General features: G+C 40.8%; 1 protein-coding gene across 1 annotated transcript in view; it reads left to right on the top strand.

Annotated features, from left to right (window-relative positions):
• The window catches only part of b4galnt4a (beta-1,4-N-acetyl-galactosaminyl transferase 4a), a 431,216-nt gene that overhangs the window by 311,764 nt on the left and 92,879 nt on the right, over positions 1-26,573 (top strand). Inside the window, exon 7 of the mRNA XM_023984701.2 lies at positions 4,184-4,251. Coding sequence (XP_023840469.1) covers positions 4,184-4,251 — 68 coding nt within the window. The remainder of the gene's footprint in view (positions 1-4,183; positions 4,252-26,573) is intronic.

Genomic DNA, 26,573 nt, shown 5'->3' with positions numbered 1-26,573 from the left:
TCAGCAGGGGTGTCAAAGTCAAATGGACGGAGGGCCAAATAAAAAATTTAGCTACAAGCCGAGGGCCGGACTGTTCGAATGTTCATTGAAAAATTTTTAAATGACGCATATAGTCTAGTGAACCTAATTGAACCTACTGAAAACCTAACAAATATATTCCAATATGTATCAGATAAATAAAGCAATATTTTCTTATGGCTCTGTCAGTAATCTTTAATTTTCAACAGACACAAAAGACAAATTTCCTTTATATAAAAATCCCCATAACATGAACATTAAATGAAAGAAACCGGTATTCAAGGCACCATCAGTAGCCTATATTTTCTATTTTAGCAAAAGTGGGCTAAATTTACTTCAAAAAAAAAACAATAATAGCAATTTTCTATCATCCACTCAACTGAAATATTTTTAAAATATAATTGGATTGAAATACAATAAAATAAAGTGCAAAAATCTATTAATCAAAAAACAACACTTTGTTTAAGGAGAAGTAACATGCAGTGAAAACAAATATTAAACTTTAACTTTTAAACTTGAACTGAGTAAAAACTCTAAATATGTGATTGCACAGTAATGTTCACTTGTTTGAGGTTGAGGGTGTACTTGGTGGTGTCCCATCTTTTCCACAAGTTCATCAATGTTCGGGGTAAGGCTCTGAGCTGAGGAAATCCTCAGAATTGAGTGGAGGTGTTCAGCAGTAAGTCGACTTCTGTGTGATGTTTTGTTCAGGTTCATCAAAGAAAACAGTTGTTCACACAGGTATGTGCTGCCAAACATAGACAACGTTTGAGCACCTGGATGCGCAGCTGGGGCATTGTGTCGGGGAGGAAACGGGCGAACTCCGCAGCACCACTGCCGCATATTTTGCCCTCAGTGCATCATTGCATTGGAGGTCAATCAACTCCATTTGGAGGTTTGGTGGTGAGCTTTCCACGTCAACAGCAAATGGGTTACCGAGCAGTTCCAACCTGCTTTTTTGTGCTTCAAAGCAGCAAATCGGCGTCGAAAGTCAGCGGCAAGCATACCTATTTTATCAGCCAACTGTGCGCTCGGGAACGCACTGGTAGAGAGCTTCTCTTTCATGGTCTGGCAGCTGGGAAAGTGGCTCAAATTTTCTTTCCGCATCTGCGTCTCCCACAGAGTCAGTTTGGTTTTAAATGCCTTCACTGTACTGTACATATCAGAGATGACATGATCCCGACCCTGCAGCTGCAAGTTCATTGCATTCAGATGACTCGTAATGTCACACAGAAAAGCCATTTCACACAGAAACATTTCGTCTCGGAGTTGTGTTTCCCTTTGCTGTCCAAGAACAGACAAATCTCCTCACGAAGCTCGAAACATCTTTGAAGCACCTTTCCCTGGCTTAGGCACCAATTCTCTCTTCTTTTCACATTGTAGACTGTACATTGAATATATTCACTGATCATATACTCTTCCTTGGCAAATAAAGGTGCGGTTCAGGTATGAATCTCTGTGACATTCTTTTTCAGTCAAGTCCAATACCAGGTGTATCAAACTCAAACTGTGTCTGCATGTATGTATTACAATTATACACTTCAACAGTGTTTACCACTTCTGCTCCTGGGACATCGATGATTACACATTGTAACTATGCAATAGACTAGAAACATGATTTAAGTAAAGGCTGATTTGTAATTCATATATACAGAAATACATCTATGCATATCTAACTCCCTTCATCTGCAGTAATCTGAGGACACAGGATAGGTGTAGTATTCCAATGAGATACTTAATTTCAACCAGTGGAAAATGTGAAATGCTTTATTGAACGTTCATTATCCAGGTGTTATAAATACATAATACATGCATTATAAATATTATAATTGTAATATTATATTATGAATACAAGTTAAATCTGTACTTCAATGCACATATGGTGTGCATTAATAAAAAAGAGTTTGAAAGAGGAGGTGGGGAGAGAGGTGTAGAAGACAGAAAAGGAAAGAGGTAAAACAGAGGAGCAGGGAAGACAGCATATGAATTAATGAATTACAGTGCTACCCTAATATTCTCTCAGTTTATCACAATTACATAGTGTCTCTTGTGGTGTCTCCTAACCAGCCTTGGGCTCCCAGTCAGCCCAAAGGTTATCTTAAGAGCGGGTAAGGTGGCGATGATGGGACTGGCTTCCTCTGTCACATCAAAACATACCTGCAGACGAGAGACAGAAGGATAGAGAGAGAGCATGATTAAGCTTTGTTTTTTTTATTCTAACATGGTCAGTCATCATAATCATCAGGAGGTGAAATGCAAAACTGACCTTGGATCATTAACTCTGGAACTACTACATTTACATTTACATTTAGGTCATTTAGCAGACGCTCTTATCCAGAGCGACTTACAAATTGGACTAACCTTGATAAGCTTCATCAGATGACAGTCCTATAACATCAGGTTATACATACACTTATGTTTTGCTCGAAAATGTGCATATTTAGAGCTGAAATCAGTGGTTATACATTGTGCTAACGTAGCATCTTTTTCCCACAACGTCCGGATATTTTTCTGACACTCACATATTCTGACCAAATAACTATTCATAAACATTACTAAAAAATACATGTTGTATAGGAAATGATAGATACACTAGTTCTTAATGCAATCGCCGTGTTAGAATTCTAAAAATAACTTCATTACGACATGCAGTTTACGTTATGGCGAGAGCGTGCCCAAAATCTGGGCGCCAAACTACTAGTTCACATGTTCGACAGATATATGAAATAGCATCATAAAATGGGTCCTACTTTTGATGATCTTCCATCAGAATGTTGTACAAGGGGTCCTTTGTTCAGAACAATCGTTGTTTGGATTTAGAATATCCTCTTCTCCAGTCAATTAGCACGTAAAGCTAGCAAAGTGGCGCGAAGCTCTCCTTCCTGAACATACGCAGACAAAGCAACACGCCTAACGTCCCGAAAAAATTTCAATAATCTAATAAAACTATATTGAAAAAACATACTTTACGATGATATTGTCACATGTATCAAATAAAATCAAAGCCGGAGATATTAGTCGTCTATAACGACAGCTTTACAGAAGGCAATACCAGGTCCCTTCTCGCACGTTCCAGAAAACAGGAAATTGGGGTCACGTCATGCCAAGAGCTTTTATTCGACCTCAGATCATGTTATACACTCCATTTCTTCTCTCACTGCCTGTTGACATCTAGTGAAGCGTATTGAAGTGCATGTATACTAATAAATATCAAGCACATTTATAGGCAGGCCCTAGAACAGAGCATCGATTTCAGATTTTCCACTTCCTGTCAGGAAGTTTGCTGCAAAATGAGTTCTGTTTTACTCACAGATATAATTCAAACGGTTTTAGAAACTAGAGAGTGTTTTCTATCCAATAGTAATAATAATATGCATATTGTACGAGCAAGAATTGAGTACGAGGCCGTTTGAAATGGGCACCTTTTATCCAGGCTATTCAATACTGCCCCTGCAGCCCAAAGAGGTTAAGCAAGTACCAGTCAAAAGTTTGGACACACCTACTCATTCCAGGATTTTTCTATATTTGTACTATTTTCTACATTGTAGAATAATAGTGAAGACATCACAACTATGAAATAACACATATGGAATCAGTTAAGAACACATTCTTATTTACAAGGACAGCCTAATCCTTCCTCCCGGTCGGAGAATTGAACCCCGGTCTCCCGCATGCCTGCAATATGGAAGACTATCGAATGGTTCTCAAAGACGCCCTCTGGTGGTCAAACTAGCACTAACTTGTATTAACAGAAAAAAATGGCTGACAATTAAATGACGTACCACAGAATGCTGCGGCAGCCCGGAAGGTGTGCCGCAGTATGATGCAACTTTTAAAGGAGGAACCACTGATTGAAGTGGATTTAACAAGTGACATCAAAAAAGGTTTATGGCTTTTACRTGGATTCACCTGGTCAGTCTATGTCATGGAAAGAGGAGTGGTTCTTAATACTTTGTATACTCAATGTACAACCAAGTATATTATGTTCATGTTTTTATGCTTGCTCGATCGTTTTCTTCTTTATTCTTTGTATACCTCTCTTTCCTCTCTTTTGCTCTACCGCTATCTCTCTTTCCTTCCCTCATCTCTCCCTCTATCTTTCTTCTGCCTTTCTTTCCTCGCCCTCTCTCACACTCTTCTAATCTTTCTCTCCTGTGTGTTACAGCTGGGGACTGAGTGGACGGCTCCAGGGGAATTCAGCAAGTTCAGGTCCCAGTCCTCAAAGTCTGTGCAGTAAGTACCTGTGACAACACACACATGCACACATGCCCACACGCACACAGAGTGATACACAGAAAAGTGGAAAAGCAGCATAGTTTTCACCAACAATTTGTTGCATCTGATGCAGGCCATGCAGAGTGAACTTGGAAGTCTAAGCTGTCAACAATAACAGCCCCAACAATAACAACACCAAACATAGCCAATCAAGACAATGAGCCTCTCAATTCAATTACATTTCAATTTAAGGGGCTTTATTGGATTGGGAATCATATGTTTATATTAAACAAAGCAAGTGAAATAGAAATCAACAATACAAAATGAATACAAAATGAACAATACAAATTACACTCACAAAAGTTCCAAAAGAATAAAGACATTTCAAATGTCATATTATGTCTATATACAGTGTTGTAACAATGTGCAATTAAGGTACAAAATGTAAAATAAATAAACATAAATATGGGTTGTTTTTACAATGGTGTTTGTTCTTCAATGGTTGCCCTTTTCTGAGTTTGTACATAGTCAAAGCTTTCCTTAATTTTGGATCAGTCACAGTGGTCAGGTATTCTGCCACTGTGTACTCTCTGTTTAGGGTGAAATAGAATTCTAGTTTGCTCAGTTTTMTATTTGTTAATTCTTTCCAGTTTGTCAAGTAATTATATTTTTGTTTTCTCGTGATTTGGTTGTGTCTAATTGTGTTGCCGTCCTGGGGCTCTGCGGGGCCTGTTTGTGTTTGTGAACAGAGCCCCAGGACCAGCTTGCTTAGGGGACTCTTCTCCAGGTTCATATCTCTGTATGTGATGGCTTTGTAATGGAAGGTTTGGGAATCGCTTCCTTTTAGGTGGTTGTAGAATTGAACTGCTCTTTTCTGGATTTTGATCATTCTCGGGGATCAGCCTAATTCTCCTCTGAATGCATTATTTGGTGTTTTACGTTGTATACGGAGAACATTTTTACAGAATACTGCATGCAGTATTTTTAGCCAGATCCTAATTTGTATGTCAACTTTTATGTTCCTTTTAATGGCGTAGAAGGTCCTTCTTGCCTCTCAGATCGTTCACAGGTTTGTGGAAGTTACCTGTGGCGCTGATGTTTAGGCCGAAGTATGTATCGTTTTTTGTGTGCTCTAGGGCACCGGTGTCTAGATGGAATTTGTGTTTGTGGTCCTGCCTACTGGTCCTTTTTCGGAACACCATTATTTTTGTCTCACTGAGATTTACTGTCAGGGCCCAGGTCTGACAGTAACTCTGCAGAGATCTAGATGCTGTTGTATGCCCTCCTTGATTGGGGACCAAAGCACCAGATCATCAGGAAACAGTAGACATTTGACTTGAGATTATAGAAGAGTGAGGCCGAGTGCTGCAGACTGTTGCAGTGCCATCGCCAATTAGTAGATATATATGTTGAGGACGGTGGGGCTTAAGCTGCATCCCTGTCTCTCCCCACGGCCCTGTGGAAAAAAACGGGTGTGTTTTTTGCCCATTTTAACCACACACTTGTTTGTGTACATACATTTTATAATGTCGGATGTTTTCCCAAAACACAACATTCCATCAATTTGTATAGCAGACCCTCATGACAAATTGAGTCTAAAGCTTTTTTGAAATCAACAAAGCATGAGAAGACTTTGCATTTGTGACTGACCGGCTCAAATTGGTCTTATGTAGCAACATTTGATTTTTTTTTTTTTTACATTGGTTAAAAGTAGAGACTCAGAGCTACAAATTGGTATATCATACACTGCATGTTTGAGGAATAATGGGAGAGTAATTCTGCTTTGAAAGTTGATAAATTTGAAAAACTCACTTTTGAGAAAAGGGCCTTTGAATGTTTTGGTACCTACTGGAGAGCTCTCCTTTGTCTACTCCCATTCAGCATTGTTCACACCCTCTTAAGCCAGCCCCACCCATCTCTTTAAGGATTCACTGTAACGGCTTTCTTCTGTGGAAGAAGGAGAGGACCAAAGCGGAGCGTGATTAGTGTTCATCATGTTTAATAAAAAGACAATAAACTGAACACTTCCAAAATACAAAACAAACAAACGTGAAAACCGAAACAGTTCTATCTGGTGCAGACACACAAAGACTGAAGACAACCACCCACAAACCCCAACACAAAACAGGCTACCTAAATATGGCTCCCAATCAGAGACAAACGACTAACACCTGCCTCTGATTGAGAACCATATCAGGCCAAACACAGAAACAGGAAAACTAGACACACAACATAGAATGCCCACTCAGCTCACGTCCTGACCAACACTAAAACGAAGAAAATACAAAAGAACTATGGTCAGAACGTGACATTCACATGTGAGGTCATGTGCTAAACAGTGAGTAGTGTAGTAAAGATTAATACTAAAAGTGGTAAAAGTAGTAGCCTACAAAACGGAAAAAATCCAGGTAAACAAAGTGTCGAGATAAAAATATTTCATAAATATTAGATAACGCTTACCCAGACACACTTGTCTAAATTGATGGGTCATGTGAAATAAATGTTATAACCCCCAGCCACATCCAGTGGTGGAAGAAGTACTAAATTGTCATACTTGAGTAAAAGTAAAGATACCTTAATAGAAAATGACTCAAGTAAAAGTAAAAGTCACCCAGTAAAATACTACTTCAGTAAAAATCTAAAAGTATTTGGTTTTAAAAATACTTAAGTATCAAAAGTAAATGAAATTGCTAAAATGCTAAAATTGCTAATATACGGAGTCAGGTGTTGTTGCCAGCCATAGCTTTCCACCAGCACCGTTCCATCCTCCAGTCCAACCAGCGGTGGGATGTTGACCCCTGTCACAGTGCTGTCCTTCACCACACCAGCAATCTCAAAGTGTTCACTCTGGTCTTTTTGAAGGGCTGCTTGATGAGGACGAAGCACAGATCGGTGGCAAACTTGGTGTGGCCTGTGATCAGGAAGTGAAGGTCCAGACTGTGGTGGAGCTTGTGCATGGTCCGCCAGGCACAGTACCAGAGTAGTTGGTGAAGAAATGGTGCATGTAGTTGATGACTGCGCTGCTGCCTTCGCTGGATGACATGCCTTCAATCAGAAGGATAGTATACCTGCAAACAACAAAAGAATATGAAGATAAATTACGATTAATTGTCTCACCCCTGTAAATCTGTCTTTACACAGCTCAGTGAAGTGTATTTGCCTGCCTCCCTTATATATCTATATATAATAATATATACACACACAGTTGAAGTCGGAATTTTACATACACCTTAGCCAAAGACATTTAAACTCAGTTTTTCACAATTCCTGACATTTAATCCTAGTACAAATTACCTGTCTTAGGTCAGTTAGGATCACCACTTTATTTTGAGAATGTGAAATGTCAGAATAATGGTAGAGAGATGGTAGAAATAACTATTTATTTCAGCTTTTATTTCTTTCATCACATTCCCAGTGGGTCAGATGTTTACATACACTCAAATAGTATTTGGTAGCATTGCCTTTAAATTGTTTAACTTGGGTCAAAAGTCTCAGATAGCCTTCCACAAATCAAATGTATTTATAAAGCCCTTCTTACATCAGCTGATATCTCAAAGTGCTGTACAGAAACCCAGCCTAAAACCCCAAACAGCAAGCAATGCAGGTGTAGAAGCACAGTGGCTAGGAAAAACTCCCTAGAAAGGCCAGAACCTAGGAAGAAACCTAGAGAGGAACCAGGCTATGAGGGGTGGCCAGTCCTCTTCTGGCTGTGCCGGGTGGAGACTAACAAGCTTCCCACAATAAGTTGGGTGAATTTTAGCCCATTCCTCCTGACAGAACTGGTAACACTTTCAGTTCTGCCCACAAATGTTCTATAGGATTGAGGTCAGGGCTTTGTGATGGCCACTCCAATACCTTGACTTTGTTGTCCGTCAGCCATTTTGCCACAACTTTGGAAGTATGCTTGGGGTCATTGTCCATTTGGAAGACTCATTTGCGATCAAGCTTTAACATCCTGACTAATGTCTTGAGATGTTGCTTCATTTCAGTGAGGGAGTAGTGCTCTGTGCTGGGAGGTTTTTTCCGCTTGGGGATGTTCGTCTGTGGGGTTGTTTAATGAAGAGGTCTGGTCTGACTCGCTTGGGGTGGGGAAATCTTTCTCAAGAGAGAGCTTCTCTAGTCTTCAATTTTGGGAAAGTCCAGCTGAAACTGTTTGGAGTTGCCCAGTACCAATACTGTTCCAGACTTGTACAGGTTGACATTGGCAGACTCTGAGTTCTTGTTGTCTAGTATCCTATGTTTCCAACCAAGTACTTTCTCTTTCTCATTTGAGTTCTGATCTCCAGCTATACTAATGAGGAGGAACATAGGCTAACACTTATTATAAAACATGAAACTTATCAAATTGTGTGTTAATATGTAACTGTGCCATGTAACTGTGCCATACCAGGGGATGGTCTGTGCGGAAGATTAAGTTGCTTACGCTCCCATGTTTGTAGCAGTCAGCAAAATATGTCTATGGGTTGAGCTTCTTTTGTACTCTTTCCATACCTTCTAATTTTTAACATCCAAGGGGTACTGCATTGTAATGACCTCTGCACTGAGCAGGGGCTTCAAAGTCCTCTGCATTTGGGTGGGGGAGGTTGTGGAACTCTCCTGTCCTTGTTGGGCTCAAGGGCTTTGACACCTCTCACTTCACACCTCCGTGCTAATTGAAGTTCCTATCTGGATCTGTTCTGTCTTAGCAAGCTTGGTAGTCTTAATTTAGCATTCAGTCCTTATAAAGTCAAATATATTATTATTATGTATTTTTCTTCATGGCTTTAAAAGTGGCTTCAGACTAAACATTACTCACTCAGTTCCAGGTTGGATGGTTTTTTCAGGTTTCTGTTGTGATTCTTTTGCTGGTCGTTGGTTTGCCAGAGAATTTGCTGTGTAGTCCTTGGGAATAAGAATCTTTCGTAGCGGGAAGCCTTCCAGGTCATTTTGTCCAAAATCAGGTTGTAGGTTTGGAGTTTAGATTTTTCAGTGAAGGTCATGTTGTGGAAGGTAGTATCCTGTTCTTGTGGGAAAATCCAAGTTTATCTAACTCTAAATCTATCTTTTTGTGAAAACATGCTGAAACATTCAGGAGCTCGTCTACTCTTGACCTCTTTCTCTCTCTCTCTCTCTCTTCGTTTCTTCTTATTGTTTCCTTTGAAGAGGCCCCTCTGTCTTACCATAACACTCACAGAAGTGCCCTTCTGTGAGTGTTCCCTGTGTGAAGTAGCCTTCTTTCGGTCACCCTATTCCCTTTATAGTGCACTACTTTTGACCAGGGCCCAAATMGCCCAAAGTAGTGCACTATATAGGGAATAGGGTGCCATTTGGGACACATTTCCTGACTCTGGTGACCTACTACATTAAATTGTCTCTTCCGAAAGAGGATCTACTTGAGTGGCTTTTAAAAGAGATGGCTACAGGAAGCAGCACTGTGTTGGAGTGCTGACTGGACACTTGATAGCAGTGTGTTGTGTGGGTTTGTTTGTGTGTGTGAGAGAGGGAGAGTATGAGTGTTTATGCAGACTGGAGCGCAAGTGAGAGAGCGACATTTCCTCGATCAAAGTTTGTACCGAAAGATGTAGCCTATTGAATATCCTATCATTATAGAATATGCGTAAAATGCATCCTCCAATTTCAACGTCTGCCTATGCCCATACATATTGTCTCAATAAAATGTTATATTTTTATATATATATATTATTTTTTTTACCTCAACCTATGCATACTTAATATAAAAATAGGCCATCATCATTGTCAATTGTGAATGAGAAATATTCACTATTTAACGGTGAAATTGCATCTGCATGCCAATCATTTGATTGATCTCAGTCAGTTTCATGGGAATAGCCTATGCATTTCCATCTTCTTGAATTACTGTTTCGTGAGATGAATTAGAGCAGATGGTGCTATTAGCCTTTCTTGTATTTTGTTTCAATCAAATCAAAATCAAATCAAATTGTATTGGTCCCATGCACATATATAGCAGATGCTATCGCAGGTGTAGCGAAATGCTTATGTTCCTAGCTCCAACAGTGCAGTAATACCTACCATAGGTCTATATCCTACCTAGTTGCGCGATCTGTTGAGTTTTGGTGCATTTGATTTTTTTAAGGGGACTATTCAGCTTCAGCTAACCATTCTACAGTCTCATTAGAAATGAGGAGGTGTTTTTTGGTGTAGCAGTAAAGTTATAGAACTACTATGCTATTATATTTGGGTTCTGTTATGTAAAATCCTAATTCATCATTGTGTGATCTTGCCAGACATTGATTCAGCTTTGATTTAACTTGACTAAATGAGCACCATTGTAAGAAGTGATAATCTTATATTTGTAATACTAAATATAAGTGATGAATAGCACTATTAGGTGTAGGCAACAGATCGTGATGAGTTTTACTTTAAACGATTGGAGCACCAGGATCGTGCAATGATGTTAAAGAAGTTGAAGCAACTTGTGGTGCTGAAGGATAGCTGAATGTTATCTCTGCCATTTGGCCTGTTCAGGAAAAAACAAACACTAATTTGCAGAATAGCCTAAAGGCCTATGACTACATGGTATAGCTAATGGTAGGCTAATATACAGTGCATGCTAATATACAGTGCATGCTAATATACAGTGCATGCTAATATACAGTGCTTTCGGAAAGTATTCAGACCCCTTCCCCTTTTCCACATTTTGTTATGTTACGGCCTTATTCTAAAATTGATTAACTAAAAACATTTCCTCATCAATCTACACACAATACTCCATAGTAACAAAGCAAAAAAAAAATTTAATAGATCTTTTGCAAATGTATTAAAAATAAAACAAAACAGAAATACCTTATCCACAGAAGTATTCAGAACCTTTGCTATGAGACTAGAAATTGAGCTCAGATGCATCCTGTTTCCATTGAACTTCCTTGAGATGTTTCTACAACTTGATTGGAGTCCACTTGTGGAAAATTCAATTGACTGGACATGATTTGGAAAGGCATACACACCTGTCTATATAAGGTCCCACAGTTGACAGTGCATGTCAGAGCAAAAACCGAGCCATGAGGTCGAAGGAATTGTCAGTAGAGTTCCGAGACAGTGTTGTGTTGAGGTAGAGATCTGGGGAAGGGTACCAAAACATTTCTGCAGAAGGTCCCCAAGAACACAGTGGCCTCTATCATTCTGAAATGGAAGAATGGAACCACCAAGACTCTTCATGAGAAGTGGCCACTTGGCCACAATTGGGGTAGAAGAGCCTTGGTCAGGGAAGTGACCAGAACCCGATGGTCACTCTGACAGAGCTCCAGAGTTCCTCTGTGGAGATGGGAGAACCTTCCAGAAGGACAACCATCTCTGCAGCACTCCACCAATCAGGACTTTATAGTAGAGTTGCCAGACACGAGCCACTTCTCACTAAAAGGCACATGACAGCCAACTTGGAGTTTATCAAAAGGCACCTAAAGGACTCTCAGACCATGAGAAACAATATTCTGTGGTCTGATGAAACCAATATTGAACTCTTTGGCCTGAATGCCAAGTATCATGTCTGGAGGAAACTGGCACCATACCTACGGTGAATCATGTTCGTGGCAGCATCATGCTTTGGGGATGTTTTTCAGCTGTAGGGACTGGGAAACTAGTCAGGATCGAGGGAAAGATGAACGGAGCAAAGTAAGAGAGATCCTTGATGAAAACCTGCTCCAGAGCGCTCGAAGACTCACCTTCCGACAGGACAACGACCATAAGCACACAGCCAAGACAACGCAGGAGTGGCTTCGAGACAAGTCTCTGAATGTCCTTGAGTGGCCAGCCAGAGCCCGGACTTGAATCCGATCTAACACCTCTGGAGAGACTGAAAATAGCTGTGCACTTCCTATCCAACCTGACAGAACTTGAGAGGATCTGCAGAGAATAATGGAAGAAATTAAACCAAATGCAGGTGTGCAAGCTTGTAGCATCATACCCAAGAAGACTGGAGGCTGTAATCTGCAAAAGGTGCTTAAACAAAGTACTGAGTAAAGGGTCTGAAAACTTATGTAAATGTCGAATTTCAGTTTTACATTTTTAATACATTTGCAAACATTTCTTAAAACCTGTTTTTGCTTGGTCATTTGAGCGTATTGTGTGTAGATTGATGATGGAAAATGTTTGTTTGAATCAATTTTAGAATAAGGGTGTCGCGTAACAAAATGTTGAAAAAGGGGCGTAAATATTTTCCGAATGCACTGTAAATACAATAACATATAGCTTACATATAGTTTGATCTCATTGCACTGTTTGCGAGGAGAGCTTTATTCAAATCAAATCAAATCAAATTTTTATTAGTCACATACACATGGTTAGCAGATGTTAATGCGAGTGTAGCGAAATGCTTGTGAGGAGCGAGTATGGGGAAGGGTACCAAAACATTTCTGCAGAAGGTCCCCAAGAACACAGTGGCCTCTATCATTCTGAAATGGAAGAATGGAACCACCAAGACTCTTCCTAGAGCTGGCCACTTGGCCACAATTGGGGTAGAAGGGCCTTGGTCAGGGAAGTGACCAAGAACCCGATGGTCACTCTGACAGAGCTCCAGAGTTCCTCTGTGGAGATGGGAGAACCTTCCAGAAGGACAACCATCTCTGCAGCACTCCACCAATCATATTAGCGAGTATGCATTTCATTGTATTGTGTAGCTGTACTATGGTGTATCATAAATAAACTTTGATTTGATGATTTTCAACACGTTCGCAATATACCCGATTGCATATTTAAGAAAAACAGAGGTGAACTATCAGTTCAAATAAATTGTCCAAATAGGTCTACTGAACATAAATCATCAGCCTACGACACAGAATTGCAGGAAATTTGTTTTAAAACAGCCTTAAAATCAAGATGTTGGTGTGTTGTATTCATGCATCTCAATAAAATATCACCTAAAATGCATTTTTACCTCTAATTCACATGTCCAATTTCCCACCCTGACATACCAAAGTAGAACGGGCCTTGTGTCTTACCCAATATCCAGCTAAATATCCCAAGCAGGGCTACAGCAGGAGTCAAGTTCCTTGGGCTTTGCGGTGGCCACTCTGGTTTGGGTGTCCTTGGTAGGAACGGTGTCACCTTAACCAAGTGGTCATATATCGTTCACATATCATTGAGTTCTAATTTATCAAAGGAGGCTTGCCACCACCAGAGAGAAGACAGGAGAAGAAACCAGCATTTACCTCTCGGCTGCTATACATATTTGTTTTTTCATCCCATCGTTTTTCAAGGAATTTTTGTGGTAATGAAATATAATTCATTTAAAATTGACTAGAAATAGTTTTAACAGCATCGTGTATTCTCACATTTTTAAGTGTCGCGCTCAGGCAGCACGACACCCCTGGGTGTGTTTGTGTTTGTTTGTGTATGAGTGACAGGGAGTGAGTTTGTGCAGACTCTCATATTTCTGTCTCTGTGTTATTTATATGACACTTGAAGTGTAATATGAGATCTAGTTTAAGACTTCCCTCTGCCCTTCCTCTACCTTCTCTCCTTTTCCACTGTTCTTCCTCTCTTCCTCCCCCTCCCCTCACTCCTCTTCAACCCTTCTTCCTCTCTGCCTTTACTCCACCCTCCTCCTCCTCCATCCTTTCTGAAATGCCTTTTTATACACTGAGGTACATAGAGCTGTAACTGTTGCATAGCTTGTCACACACACACACACTAGGGCTATTAAGGTGACTGTATTACCGCAACACCGGCGGTCACGAGTCATGATGGCAGTCCAACGTGACCATTTAGTCACGGTCTGCTGATGGTCATTAGTAGCTTACCAAACTTGCTAACTGCCTGGTACTCAGCACTCTATTGTCCCTCTAATCACTCTGACATCAATGCAAATGTGATCGAAAATCTAATCAAACACTTCATATGAGCTCATGTTGTGCTACATTTCTAAGGGCTATGCAATTGCGTAAGAAAACAGAGTTTTGATGGCCTCTTAAAAAAAAGGTGGATCCCATCAATTTTATATAGGCTAGGCCTACTATATTTATTTATCAACTTTCTTAATATTAAGGACATTGCTTAGCTTTACAACAGGTGTGTAGCCTACCTGGCTGGCATGAAAATGAACCACGGGAAAAGCGTCCTCCATTTGATATTTAAGCGCAGAGATGCTATTTAAGTGCATTTTTCCCCCATGCCCATGTTCCAAAACCGGTGCATGATAATGGTCCATTCTAAATCAAAACTAATTTCACACATATATTATTTAGTATATGTAAAGACAACCATGAAATTAAGAATAGTCTGATGGGTGACAATATGTGACTCGTTTCAGAAAACTAGGCATCTGTTGGGCTCCCGAGTGGCGCAGTGGTCTAAGGCACTGCGTCTCAGTGCTAGAGGCATCACTACAGACCCCCTGGCGCACAAATGACGGTAGGCCGTCATTGTAAATAAGATTTTGTTCTTAACTGACTTGRCTAGTTAAATAAAAAATAATATAAATGTTGCGTGTCACCACTTAAAAAAAAATCTAAATACATTTATTGGCAGAAAGGCCTTCTGGAACATGTGAACTTTCATGTGCCTTAATAACAAACTTGTATGCCATCTGTAAATAAAAAAAAATSTAAAAAATACGAGCCTAGTTGGTTTAGCCACGGAAAAAGTAAGAAACCTTCTCGCTAGCCATGATTGGCTGAGATAATAAGTAGTCTGAACATGCCGAGAGATGAGTTTGGATTGGTCAGCCGTGTAGCACACTTCTGTCTACAATATGAGCTGGTCAGTATGTGTAGGTAATCCTTTCTATCATAGCTCGAGTTTTGAAATCAGTGGATTTAGAGTATGATAGCTAAGGAGTTGGAGAAATGTGCCGTTTGATTGCAAATATGCAGACGAAGTCGAAAAGAGAACACACAGAAGGCTGTTGTATAAAACACCTGTCTCCAGATTACATTTTTAAACTAAGGGCAACCATGGCATCCGTGACAGGGAGGGAGAAGCGTCCATCCATGTATATGGGTAAGATAGTGTAGCTAGCCACATTTTCAGATATTACACATTTCTAATTTAGTCAAAAAGTAGTTTTCATTTCAAGTTAAAGTGTACTGTTAGCTAGCTAGCTAACGTTAGCTGGCTGGCTAGCTAACGTTACGTGTATGATCTGTGTAGTATTCATATCTCAGAGCCATTTGCGTTGCTTGTTATAGCCTAATGTTAGCTAGCTTACAATTGAACCTGGTTGGTTCAATTGGGATTATGGTACTGTGGTACTGGAATTATGGTTCATTGTTTAGCTAGCTAGCTACATGTCTAAACGAAAGACGCCACTATGCAAGTAACTATTCAATAGAATCTTTATGATGTCACTGCGACAACTGTCGATATACGTAGCTGGTAAATTCACTCTGGCTATCTACTCCATTTTAAGAGCCTCTCACCTGACTGTGCTAGAGCGCAGAATAACTGACAAATTTACAAACGCTCAACACCAATTGAATGTGGCCGGTGCCAGTAAACATTGGCAAAAAAGCATAATTAAATTGATGCCAGCAGCACAGTGGCAGTCACCAGCACTCAGGATAACATAAAAACAGCCTAACCAGCTCTGCTAGGGCGAGAAAAATGGTCGGAGTGAGCTGTTTGAGTGAGCTCTCATTTGTGTCTGGAAGTAGCTAGCAAGCTAGCCAACTTTAGCCAGTTAGCTTGGGTGCTCGACTCCTGTTGTTACTGTTGTTATGTCAGAATGCTCGGATCAACCCTACTTTTCGGCCAGAGCGTTCAGTGTGCGTTTTGAACGCTTCAGAAATATGGGAAATAAATGCAGCAAGCCAAGTTCTGTGACTACGCGTGACGATGTGAAGCTAACTGGACTTGAAAGGATGCCATGCACTGTTTTGTTTTCCATACACAAAAAGCTACAAACACAGGAGTGCACGCTGCGGCCAAAGGTTTCACACGGTGAGTCAATTGCTTTACATATTTTARTATTATTTGTGTGTGGCATAGTTTTGGATAATTTCTACAGTATTAGGATTCCTATCCCTATCCGAATTGTGCAACACGCCTCCTGCCAGACACCATGTTTTCAGGTTAGCTAGCTAACCAATAGACAAGCTAGCTAGTTAGCTATCTAACCCACACCCTGTAATACAAAACATTGAAGGATATCGGTTTGATATGTAATGATGGAAGTATGGCTTTGAGAAATAAACGATCTTCTCGTCCTAACCATGCTTTTTGGCAGTATGTAACTATGCCACCTAGCTAGCTTGCTGGAGAGCAGCTACAGGCCTCAGAGTTATCTGGCATGGAGGTGCACAAAATGGCGGAGCTCTGAGTGCAGTGCTGCCTGCCTACATTGTAGCACTGCCAGCATTACAGTAAGGGAATTTAATGGCACATTTAGAGAAGATAAAACACGAGGTTACAAACCAATTCTGAATTGGATGCTTACGTTCTAATGAAACATGTTTATTTTCTGAAGTGGACATAAATAACTTTTACTTGGGTGTGAAACATTAATTTTATTTTATCAATTTTATTTTGTCAAATTAAATCTGTATTTACAGTTATGGGGTCAACATTCTTTTACATGTAGACTACTTAACATTTAAGCTTACTGTATAATAGTAACTAATATTGACACTTTCTTTCTTCAGGCCATACTGAAGGATGATGGTGCTCATCTAAGCTTCATGCTACCAATTAAAGGTAAGCTTTGTATTAAATATCTGGAGATACACAAAATAATGCCTTGTTGTGACAGATTTTTCAAAAGGGTTGTACAAGGTTGTGACTAGATAGACTATAGCTACAACGGGAAGTGAGTTTTTGTGGCAGGTTAGGAGAGCATTTTAGCTAACCCTAACCTTAACATAACTCTCCTAACCTGCTATGTTAATTCTCCTAACTTGCTGTGTAAGTTCTTCTAACCTGCTACAAAAAAAAGTCACGTTCGGTCATAGCTGTTATAACGTGTACGCTGGGAGTCGGGAAGCAAGTACAGGGAGTGCAAATGTAATAATAAATAAAAATGGAAGAAGCACGACTAGCGTACATGAAACAGAAACAGAGTCAATAACGCCTGAGGAAAGAACCAAGGGGAGTGACAGATATAGGGGAGGTAATCAGGAAGGTGATGGAGTCCAGGTGAATCTCATGAGGCGCAGGTATGCGTAACGATGGTGGCAGGTGTGCATAATAATGAGACCACTGGCTACGTTGAGCGCCAGAGAGGGGGAGTAAACGTGACAGCTGTATTCCACCTAGTCAAAACTGTTGTACAGGGGAGAATATCAATTGCATTTTCTTGATTCCTCACATCCTCTCTCCTCACCTCTTTCTCAAGAGGTCCCTCCATTCTGACCTTATCCAATGAGTTTTGATCCAATACAAATAGAAAGGGAGAATGTCCAATCACCTTAATACTGCTCCCAAATAGGCCTGTTAATGAACATAATCGGAACCATTTTACAGATCAGATTGCATTCACACATCTCCAGTAGTTGCATTGCAAGCACGCCACAGACATTGTCACCATAAAACCAGGAAGGTGAATCATTCTAATAGGTTTGGTTGTAGTAACACTTTACGAAAAAAACAAGCAATCAGTTAAAAATAATAACAATAACTGCATGTGAAATGTAATGATATCATAAAATAGCCAGGATAAAAAGGGCTTGGGTTTTGAACATATGAAATGGAAAACAACACATTTTTACAGGTTACAGATCATTTCTAAATACAAGGTTCACGGTATTCACTGTGGATCTCCTCTCGCCTTTTATGATGGGAATGGACACGTAGCCTACATAATGAATAGGGTTTTATGCACGTCCAAAATGGGACCTGCATGGTTAAAATAATGGGGGCCTACCTATGCATAGATAAAAAAGGGAATGTCTGCTCCCTGTTACCTCTCTCAAACCTGATATTTTAATTTCTTTATATATATATATTTTAATTGACCCTTATTTTACCAGGTAAATTGACTGAGAACATATTCTCATTTATAGCAACAACCTGGGGAATAGTTACAGGGGAGAGAAGGGGGGATGAATGAGCCTATTGTACACTGTGGATGATTAGGTGACCGTGATGGTATGAGGGCCAGATTGGGATTAAGTTTTGGTGATTTAAGATTTATTTCCAAACGGTCTCAGGAGCCAAACTCTTAATTGACAGTATTGACTACTTCGCGATTGCATTGGGCAGACAAAAAACAGCGGCTGTCACGCCCGTTATATGACGAATGAGTGGACCAAGGCGCAGCGTGAAAGAAAGCCATCTTCTTTTAATGAAGAAAAACAAACACTTACTAAACGAACAAAAAACAAACGATCGTGAAGCTAAAACGAACTAAGTGCACACATGCAACATAGAACATAGACAATTACCCACAATCACCTAAAGCCTATGGCTGCCTTAAATATGGCTCCCAATCAGAGACAACAAACAGCTGTCTCTGATTGAGAACCAAACCAGGCAACCATAGACTTTCCTAAACCTCTCTACTGAACACAACCCCATACACTATACAAAACCCCCTAAACAATACACACACCCTAAACTCGACAAAACACACAAACATCCCATGTCACACCCTGACCTAACTAAACTAATAAAGAAAATCAATATAACAGAGGCCAGGGTGTGACAGCGGCTATGCTTGATTTTTTATCAAATAAAATGAAATGGGGGAAAAAACATTTGGGCAGTGTGCGTCACAGCTGAATAGGCTGTGTTTCCGCTGTCCAAATTCATGCCATAACCAACTGCGTTACTACTAAATACAGCTTTTGGTTGTTCTTAAATATCCCTATCAGCGCTTTGGACCTCAAATATTTCCACCCCGCCCATCTGAGCGCAAGCAAGATGATATCAAATAGGTACATTTCCGGACCTGGCGTTAGGGCTGGAAAAGGCCAGTGTGCCAGTTTTCACACTAGCGCCGCCTTAACGCCAGCCGAAAATAGAGCCCTAAATATAGAAATGTTTCTCTGGTGGATAATCTTMACATTTTTATTGTTGATGTACCAGGTTAGAATAGTAAGTATAAAATGTATTTATGATTATTTATCCTTTTAGGAAGTACATGATGTCAACAGGGCATACCACTGTTCTCCGTGCTCATCCTGTGTTGCTACGTGAAGAAGTTTAGGATTTTTCAAAACATGCAAGGTAGGTTTCTGGTTACTGTTGATTATTGTGCCAATTCCCAATTAACCCACATAGTCCCTATCCACCTGTGGTTATCTGAGAGGATTAGATGGGTGAGTATGGTGTTAACTTTATCCAGCCAACCATCGGTCAGGGTGGATATATTGTCCTATAACATGTCTATATAGTATTCTCATCTCAAGTGGATTTGTGTAATTCAGGTGGAGGATTCTGACGAGCCGGAGCTTGGTGACGCACCGGTAGCCCTACTTACAATCGTCAGTGACAGCGCCAAAAAGCAAGTCCACTACAATCCGGTCAAGATTCCCGTTATCCTGGAGAGTGAAGTTGTGGTGACCGACAGTGGGATTCAGAGAGAGGATAGACCATATTTTGTATATTCTGTGTCCTGTCTCCTCTCCTCCTTCTCAAAACCCATTGGAGGACACGAGGAATCAAGGAGAGAGGATGCAGGGAATCGAGGAAATGCAACTGAAATTATGCCTCTTAATATTGGCTGTTTTAGTATTACACAGATTATATGCAGGCCTGTGTAGAATAATAGGAGAAGCATGCCACCATTATGTTTTATTCTGCACAAAATCTATCGTCTTGGTGACCACTGACCTTTTACTGTGGAGATCAATTTTACTCTTGAGATACAGTGGGGAGAACAAGTATTTGATACACTGACAATTTTGCAGGTTTTCCTACTTACAAAGCATGTAGAGGTCTGTAATTTTTATCATAGGTACACTTCAACTGTGAGAGAAGGAATCTAAAACAAAAATCCAGAAAATCACATTGTATGATTTTTAAGTAATTAATTTGCATTTTATTGCATGACATAAGTATTTGATACATCAGAAAAGCAGAACTGAATATTTGGTACAGAAACCTTAGTTTGCAATTACAGAGATCATACGTTTCCTGTAGTTCTTGACCAGGTTTGCACACACTGCAGCAGGGATTTTGGCCCACTCCTCCATACAGACCTTCTCCAGATCCTTCAGGTTTCGGGGCTGTCGCTGTGCAATACGGACTTTCAGCTCCCTCCAAAGATTTTCAGGTCTGGAGACTGGCTAGGCCACTCCAGGACCTTGAGATGCTTCTTACGGAGCCACTCCTTAGTTGCCCTGGCTGTGTGTTTCGGGTCGTTGTCATGCTGGAAGACCCAGCCACGACCCATCTTCAATGCTCTTACTGAGGGAAGGAGGTTGTTGGTCAAGATCTCGCGATACATGGCCCCATCCATCCTCCCCTCAATACGGTGCAGTCGTCCTGTCCCCTTTGCAGAAAAGCATCCCCAAGAATGATGTTTCCACCTCCATGCTTCACGGTTGGGATGGTGTTCTTGGGGTTGTACTCATCCTTCTATTCCTCCAAACACGGCGAGTGGAGTTTAGAGCAAAAAGCTCTATTTTTGTCTCATCAGACCACATGACCTTCTCCCATTCCTCCTCTGGATCATCCAGATGGTCATTGGCAAACTTCAGACGGGCCTGGACATGCGCTGGCTTGAGCAGGGGGACCTTGCGTGCGCTGCAGGATTTTAATCCATGACGGCGTAGTGTGTTACTAATGGTTTTCTTTGAGACTGTGGTCCCAGCTCTCTTCAGGTCATTGACCAGGTCCTGCCGTGTAGTTCTGGGCTGATCCCTCACKTTCCTCATGATCATTGATGCCCCACGAGGTGAGATCTTGCATGGAGCCCCAGACCGAGGGTGATTGACCGTCATCTTGAACTTCTTCCATTTTCTAATAATTGCGCCAACAGTTGTTGCCTTCTCACCAAGCTGCTTGGCTATTGTCCTGTAGCCCATCCCAGCCTTGTACAGGTCTACAATTTATCCCTGATGTCCTTACACAGCTCTCTGGTCTTGGCCATTGTGGAGAGGTTGGAGTCTGTTTGATTGAGTGTGTGGACAGGTGTCTTTTATACAGGTAACGAGTTCAAACAGGTGCAGTTAATACAGGTAATGAGTGGAGAACAGGAGGGCTTCTTAAAGAAAAACTAACAGGTCTGTGAGAGCCGGAATTCTTACTGGTTGGTAGGTGATCAAATACTTATGTCATGCAATAAAATGCAAATTAATTACTTAAAAATCATACAATGTGATTTTCTGGATTTTTGTTTTAGATTCCGTCTCTCACAGTTGAAGTGTACCTATGATAAAAATGACAGACCTCTACATGCTTTGTAAGTAGGAAAACCTGCAAAATCGGCAGTGTATCAAATACTTGTTCTCCCCACTGTATGTTCATTTTTACTGATTCATTAATATATAGTTACTTTGTTCCAAGCATGTTGTCCATTGTTTGTAAAACGTGGCAGTTAGATAGGCCTACCACTGACCAAAATTATTTTGGGGCTTACGTACAGTTGATGTTGGAAGTTTACATACACCTCAGCCAAATATATTTTAACTAGTTAGGATCACCACTTTATTTTAAGAATGTGAAATGTCAGAATAATAGTGGAGAGAATGATTTATTTCAGCTTTTATTTCTTTCATCACATTCCCAGTGGGCCAGAAGTTTACATACAGTTGAAATCGGAAGTTTACATACACCTTAGCCAAATATATTTAAACTCAGTTTTTCACAATTCCTGACATTTAATCCTAGTAAAAATGCCCTGTCTTAGGTCAGTTAGGATCACCTCTTTATTTTAAGAATGTGAAATGTCAGAATAATAGCAGAGAGAATGATTTATATCAGCTTTAATTTATTTCATCACATTTCCTGTGGGTCAGAAGTTTACATACACTCAATTAGTATTCGGTAGCATTGCCTTTAAATTGTTTAACTTCTTTGGGATAGGGGGCGGTATTTTGACGTCTGGATGAAAAGCGTGCCCAAAGTAAACTGCCTGCTACTCAGGCCCAGAAGCTATGATATCCATATAATTGCTAGATTTGGATAGAAAACACTCTAAAGTTTCTAAAACAGTTAACATAAGGTCTGTGAGTATAACAGACCTGAAATGGCAGGCAAAACCCAGAGGACAAACCATCCCCCKAAAAAATATATTCATCCTACCACTGATTTCAATGGCTGGCATTTTTATAATAGGGCAAATTCGTGCCCGATTGCAGTTCCTAGGGCTTCCACTAGATGTCAATAGTCTTCAGAAAGAGTTTCAGGTTGGTTTTTGGAAAAATGAGCCAGAAATTGTACTTTTTCTAGGTGGCTCCCATTTTGTCTGTGGTGTTTCCAAGCTCGTGAATGAGAGCGCGTTCTTTGGTATTTTTCTCTGGTAAAGACAATAACGGTTCTCCGTCTTAAATTTGATTGTTTATCTGCGTATTAGGCTACCTATTTTTTGATTATAAACGTTGATTGACTTGTTTGGATAAGTTTATTGGTAACGTTTGGGATTCATTTTGTATGCAGTTTGAAGGATGGAAACCGAGTGGATTATTGACTGAAGCGCGCCAGCTAAACTGAGTTCTTATGGATATAAAAAAGGACTTTATCGAACAAAAGGACCATTTGTAATGTAACTGGGACCATTTGGAGTGCCAACAGAAGAAGATCTTCAAAGGTAAGGCATATATTATATCGCTATTTCTGACTTTCGTGTCGCAACTCCCTGGTTGAAAATTATTTGTTATGCTGGTGTAACTGAGTTTTCTATCCAATAGGCCTCCTTGTTCACACACGCTTTTTCAAGTCTGCCCATACATTTTCTATGGGATTGAGGTCAGGGCTTTGTGATGGCCACTCCAATAGCTTGAATTTGTTGTCCGTCAGCCATTTTGCCACAACTTTGGAAGTATGCTTGGGGTCAGTGTCCATTTGGAAGACCCATTTGCGACCAAGCTTTAACATCCTGACTAATGTCTTGAGATGTTGCTTCAATATAGCCACATAATTTTCCTGCCTCATGATGCCATCTATTTTGTGAAGTGCACCAGTCCCTCCTGCAGCAAAGCACCCCCACAACATGATGCTGCCAACCCCATGCTTCACGGTTGGGATGGTATTCTTCGGCTTGCAAGCCTCCCCCTTTTTCCTCCAAACATAATGATGATCATTGTGGCCAAACAGCTCTATTTTTGTTTCATCAGACCAGAGGACATTTCTCCAAAAAGTACGATCTTTGTCCCCATGTACAGTTGCAAACCGTAGTCTGGCTTTTTTATGGCGGTTTTGGAGCAGTGGCTTCTTTCTTGCTGAGCGGCCTTTCGGGTTATGTCGATATAGGACACGTTTTACTGTGGATATAGATACTTTTGTACCTGTTTCCACGAGCATCTTCACAAGGTCCTTTGCTGTTGTTCTTGGATTGATTTGCACTTTTCGCACCAAAGTACGTTCATCTCTAGGAGACAGAACACATRTCCTTCCTGAGCGGTATGACAGCTGCGTGGTCCCATGGTGTTTATACTTGCGTACTATTGTTTGTATAGATGAATGTGGTACCTTCAGGCATTTYGAAATTGCTCCGAAGGATGAGCCAGACTTGTGGAGGTCTACAATGTTTTTTCTGAGGTCTTGGCAGATTTCTTTTGATTTTCCCATCATGTCAAGCAAAGAGGCATTGAGTTTGAAGGTATGCCTTGAAAAACAGGTACACCTCCAATTGACTCAAATGATGTCAGTTAGCCTAGAAGCTTCTAAAGCCATGACATAATTTTCTGGAATTTTCCAAGCTGTTTAAAGGCACAGTCAACTTAGTGTAGTGTAAACTTCTGACACACTGGAATTGTGATACAGTGAATTGTAAGTGAAATAATCTGTCTGTAAACAATTGTTGGAAAAATTGCTTGTGTCATGCACAAAGTAGATGTCCTAACCGACTTGCCACAACTGTAGTTTTGTGTGGAGAGGTTGAAAAACTAGTTTTAATGACTCCAACCTGAGTGTATGTAAACTTCCGACTTCAGCTGTATGTAAAGAAAAACCCTTGAATGAGTAGGTGTGTCCAAACGTTTGACTGGTACTGTACATATATCCGCGTGCATCCAAATTGTTTAGAGTAGCTGCCTCTCTTTGTTTCCACTCCCTCTCACACTATTCTCAGGTCTGCAGCCCTTGTGTTTATATCTTACAGGTGACGTCTCTATTTTCTCTAAGCGTGATTGTTGAACACACGGGTGGGATTCTATATCGCCAGCCAACCAAACATCTACCCTGTAGGGAGAGATTTCGTTAAAGCACTGCATGGTTTTGTCGGACTGATCTAAACCCCTCCGACACACACACACATACAAGTGCATACACAAACGCACGCACACACACACACACATCATTGTTAATGTTCCTGCCATATTCTGCCTGCACGGTTGGTTTACCCTGTTGTTGTCTTGTTACTGCCAGATATGGTGTCGCTTTTCAAGCAGGGAGTTAAAACAGAAAATCTTTCCGCCCCCTCGTCTGACTCCTCTGCCTTTTTCGTCTGTCTGTCTGTCTGTGTCTGTCAGTCTGTCTGTCTGTCTGTCTGTCTGTCTGTCCTGCTACTGCTGAGCTAACAAGGTCTGCCTTCAGAGAAACAGCAGACACAGATACCATGGTGTGTTCCTGGTGTGAGTGTCTGTCTGTCTGTCTGTCTGTCCTGCTACTGCTGAGCTAACAAGGTCTGCCTTCAGAGAAACAGCAGAACACAGATACCATGGTGTGTTCCTGTTGTGACTGTCTGTCTGTCTGTTTGTCTGTCCTGCTACTGCTGAGCTAAACAGGTATGCCTTCAGAGAAACAGCAGACACAGATACCATGGTGTGTTCCTGTTCTGTCTGTCTGTCTGTCTGTCTGTCTGTCTGTCCTGTCTGTCTGTCCTGCTACTGCTGAGCTAACAAGGTTCTGCCTTCAGAGAAACAGCAGACACAGATACCATGGTGTGTTCCTGGTGTGAGTGTCTGTCTGTCTGTCTGTCTGTCCTGCTACTGGTGAGCTAACAAGGTCTGCCTTCAGAGAAACAGCAGACACAGATACCATGGTGTGTTCCTGTTGTGACTGTCTGTCTGTCTGTCTGTCTGTCCTGCTACTGCTACTGCTGAGCTAACAAGGTATGCCTTCAGAGAAACAGCAGACACAGATACCATGTGTTGTTCCTGTTGTTGTGTCTTGTCTGTCTGTCTGTCCTGTCCTGTCTGGTCTGTCTGTCTGTCCTGCTACTGCTGAGCTAACAAGGTCTGCTTCAGAGAAACAGCAGACAACAGATACCATGGTGTGTTCCTGTTGTGACTGTCTGTCTGTCTGTCTGTCTGTCTGTCCTGCTACTGCTGAGCTAACAAGGTCTGCCTTCAGAGAAACAGCAGACACAGATACCATGGTGTGTTCCTGTTGTGTGTGTCAGTGTGACAGAGAGCTGTTAATGTGTGAGAAGGGTGTGTATGTTCTGTTTGCATTCCTGTAAGATTAGGTGGACTGACATGTTTTTGATTGTATCTGTGTCTAATGTCACACATGCAGCTAACAATAATATATGGAAATGTCTGCCCTACTCAAAATTACAACCAACTAATTGCAGCATTACCGCAAAAATGGAAGAGTCAAGTGGAAGGGGGAGAAAGTAAGGAACTTGTCTGTCAGCCCTGCATTAAAGACCAACATTGGCTAAAGAAAACTGCGATGAATTAAAACGAATACCAGTTTAATTTAAGAAGCAAAAAATTGACAGCTGTGCCATACAGATTGCAAAATAGTTGGGAAGAGATTTTCTATATACTGATTCCATGGCAAATGGTTTAGGAACTGATACACAAAACAACGCTGGATTAAAAACGTAGAGTTTTTCTATTTAAATTATTATAGATATGGGGGATGCAACCATCCCAGGTCTGCAAATTTTGCTGTGAAGAGACAGTATCATTATATAATTTATTTTGGTACTGTCCATGTACAGTACCAGTCAAAAGTTTGGAAGTAGCCACCCTTTGCCTTGATGACAGCTTTGCACACTCTTGGCATTCCCTCAACCAGCTTCACCTGGAATGCTTTTCCAACAGTCTTGATGGAGTTCCCACATATGCTGAGCACTTGTTGGCTGCTTTTCCTTCAGTCTGCGGTCGAACTCATCCCAAACCATCTCAATTGGTTTGAGGTCGGGTGACTGTGGTCATCTGATGCAGCACTCCATCACTCTCCTTCTTGGTCAAATAGCCCTTAAACAACCTGGAGGTGTGTTAGGTCATTGTCAAGTAGAAAAACAAATGATAGTCCCACTAAGCGCAAACCAGATGGGATGGCATATTGCTGCAGAATGCTGTGGTAGCCATGCTGGTTAAGTGTGCCTTGAATTC

This window comes from Salvelinus sp. IW2-2015, linkage group LG4q.1:29 (genome assembly GCF_002910315.2).
Source record: "Salvelinus sp. IW2-2015 linkage group LG4q.1:29, ASM291031v2, whole genome shotgun sequence".
Taxonomy (NCBI): domain Eukaryota; kingdom Metazoa; phylum Chordata; class Actinopteri; order Salmoniformes; family Salmonidae; genus Salvelinus; species Salvelinus sp. IW2-2015.
The sequence above is the reverse complement of the archived record's forward strand: the minus strand, read 5'-3'. Positions and strand labels throughout refer to the sequence as shown.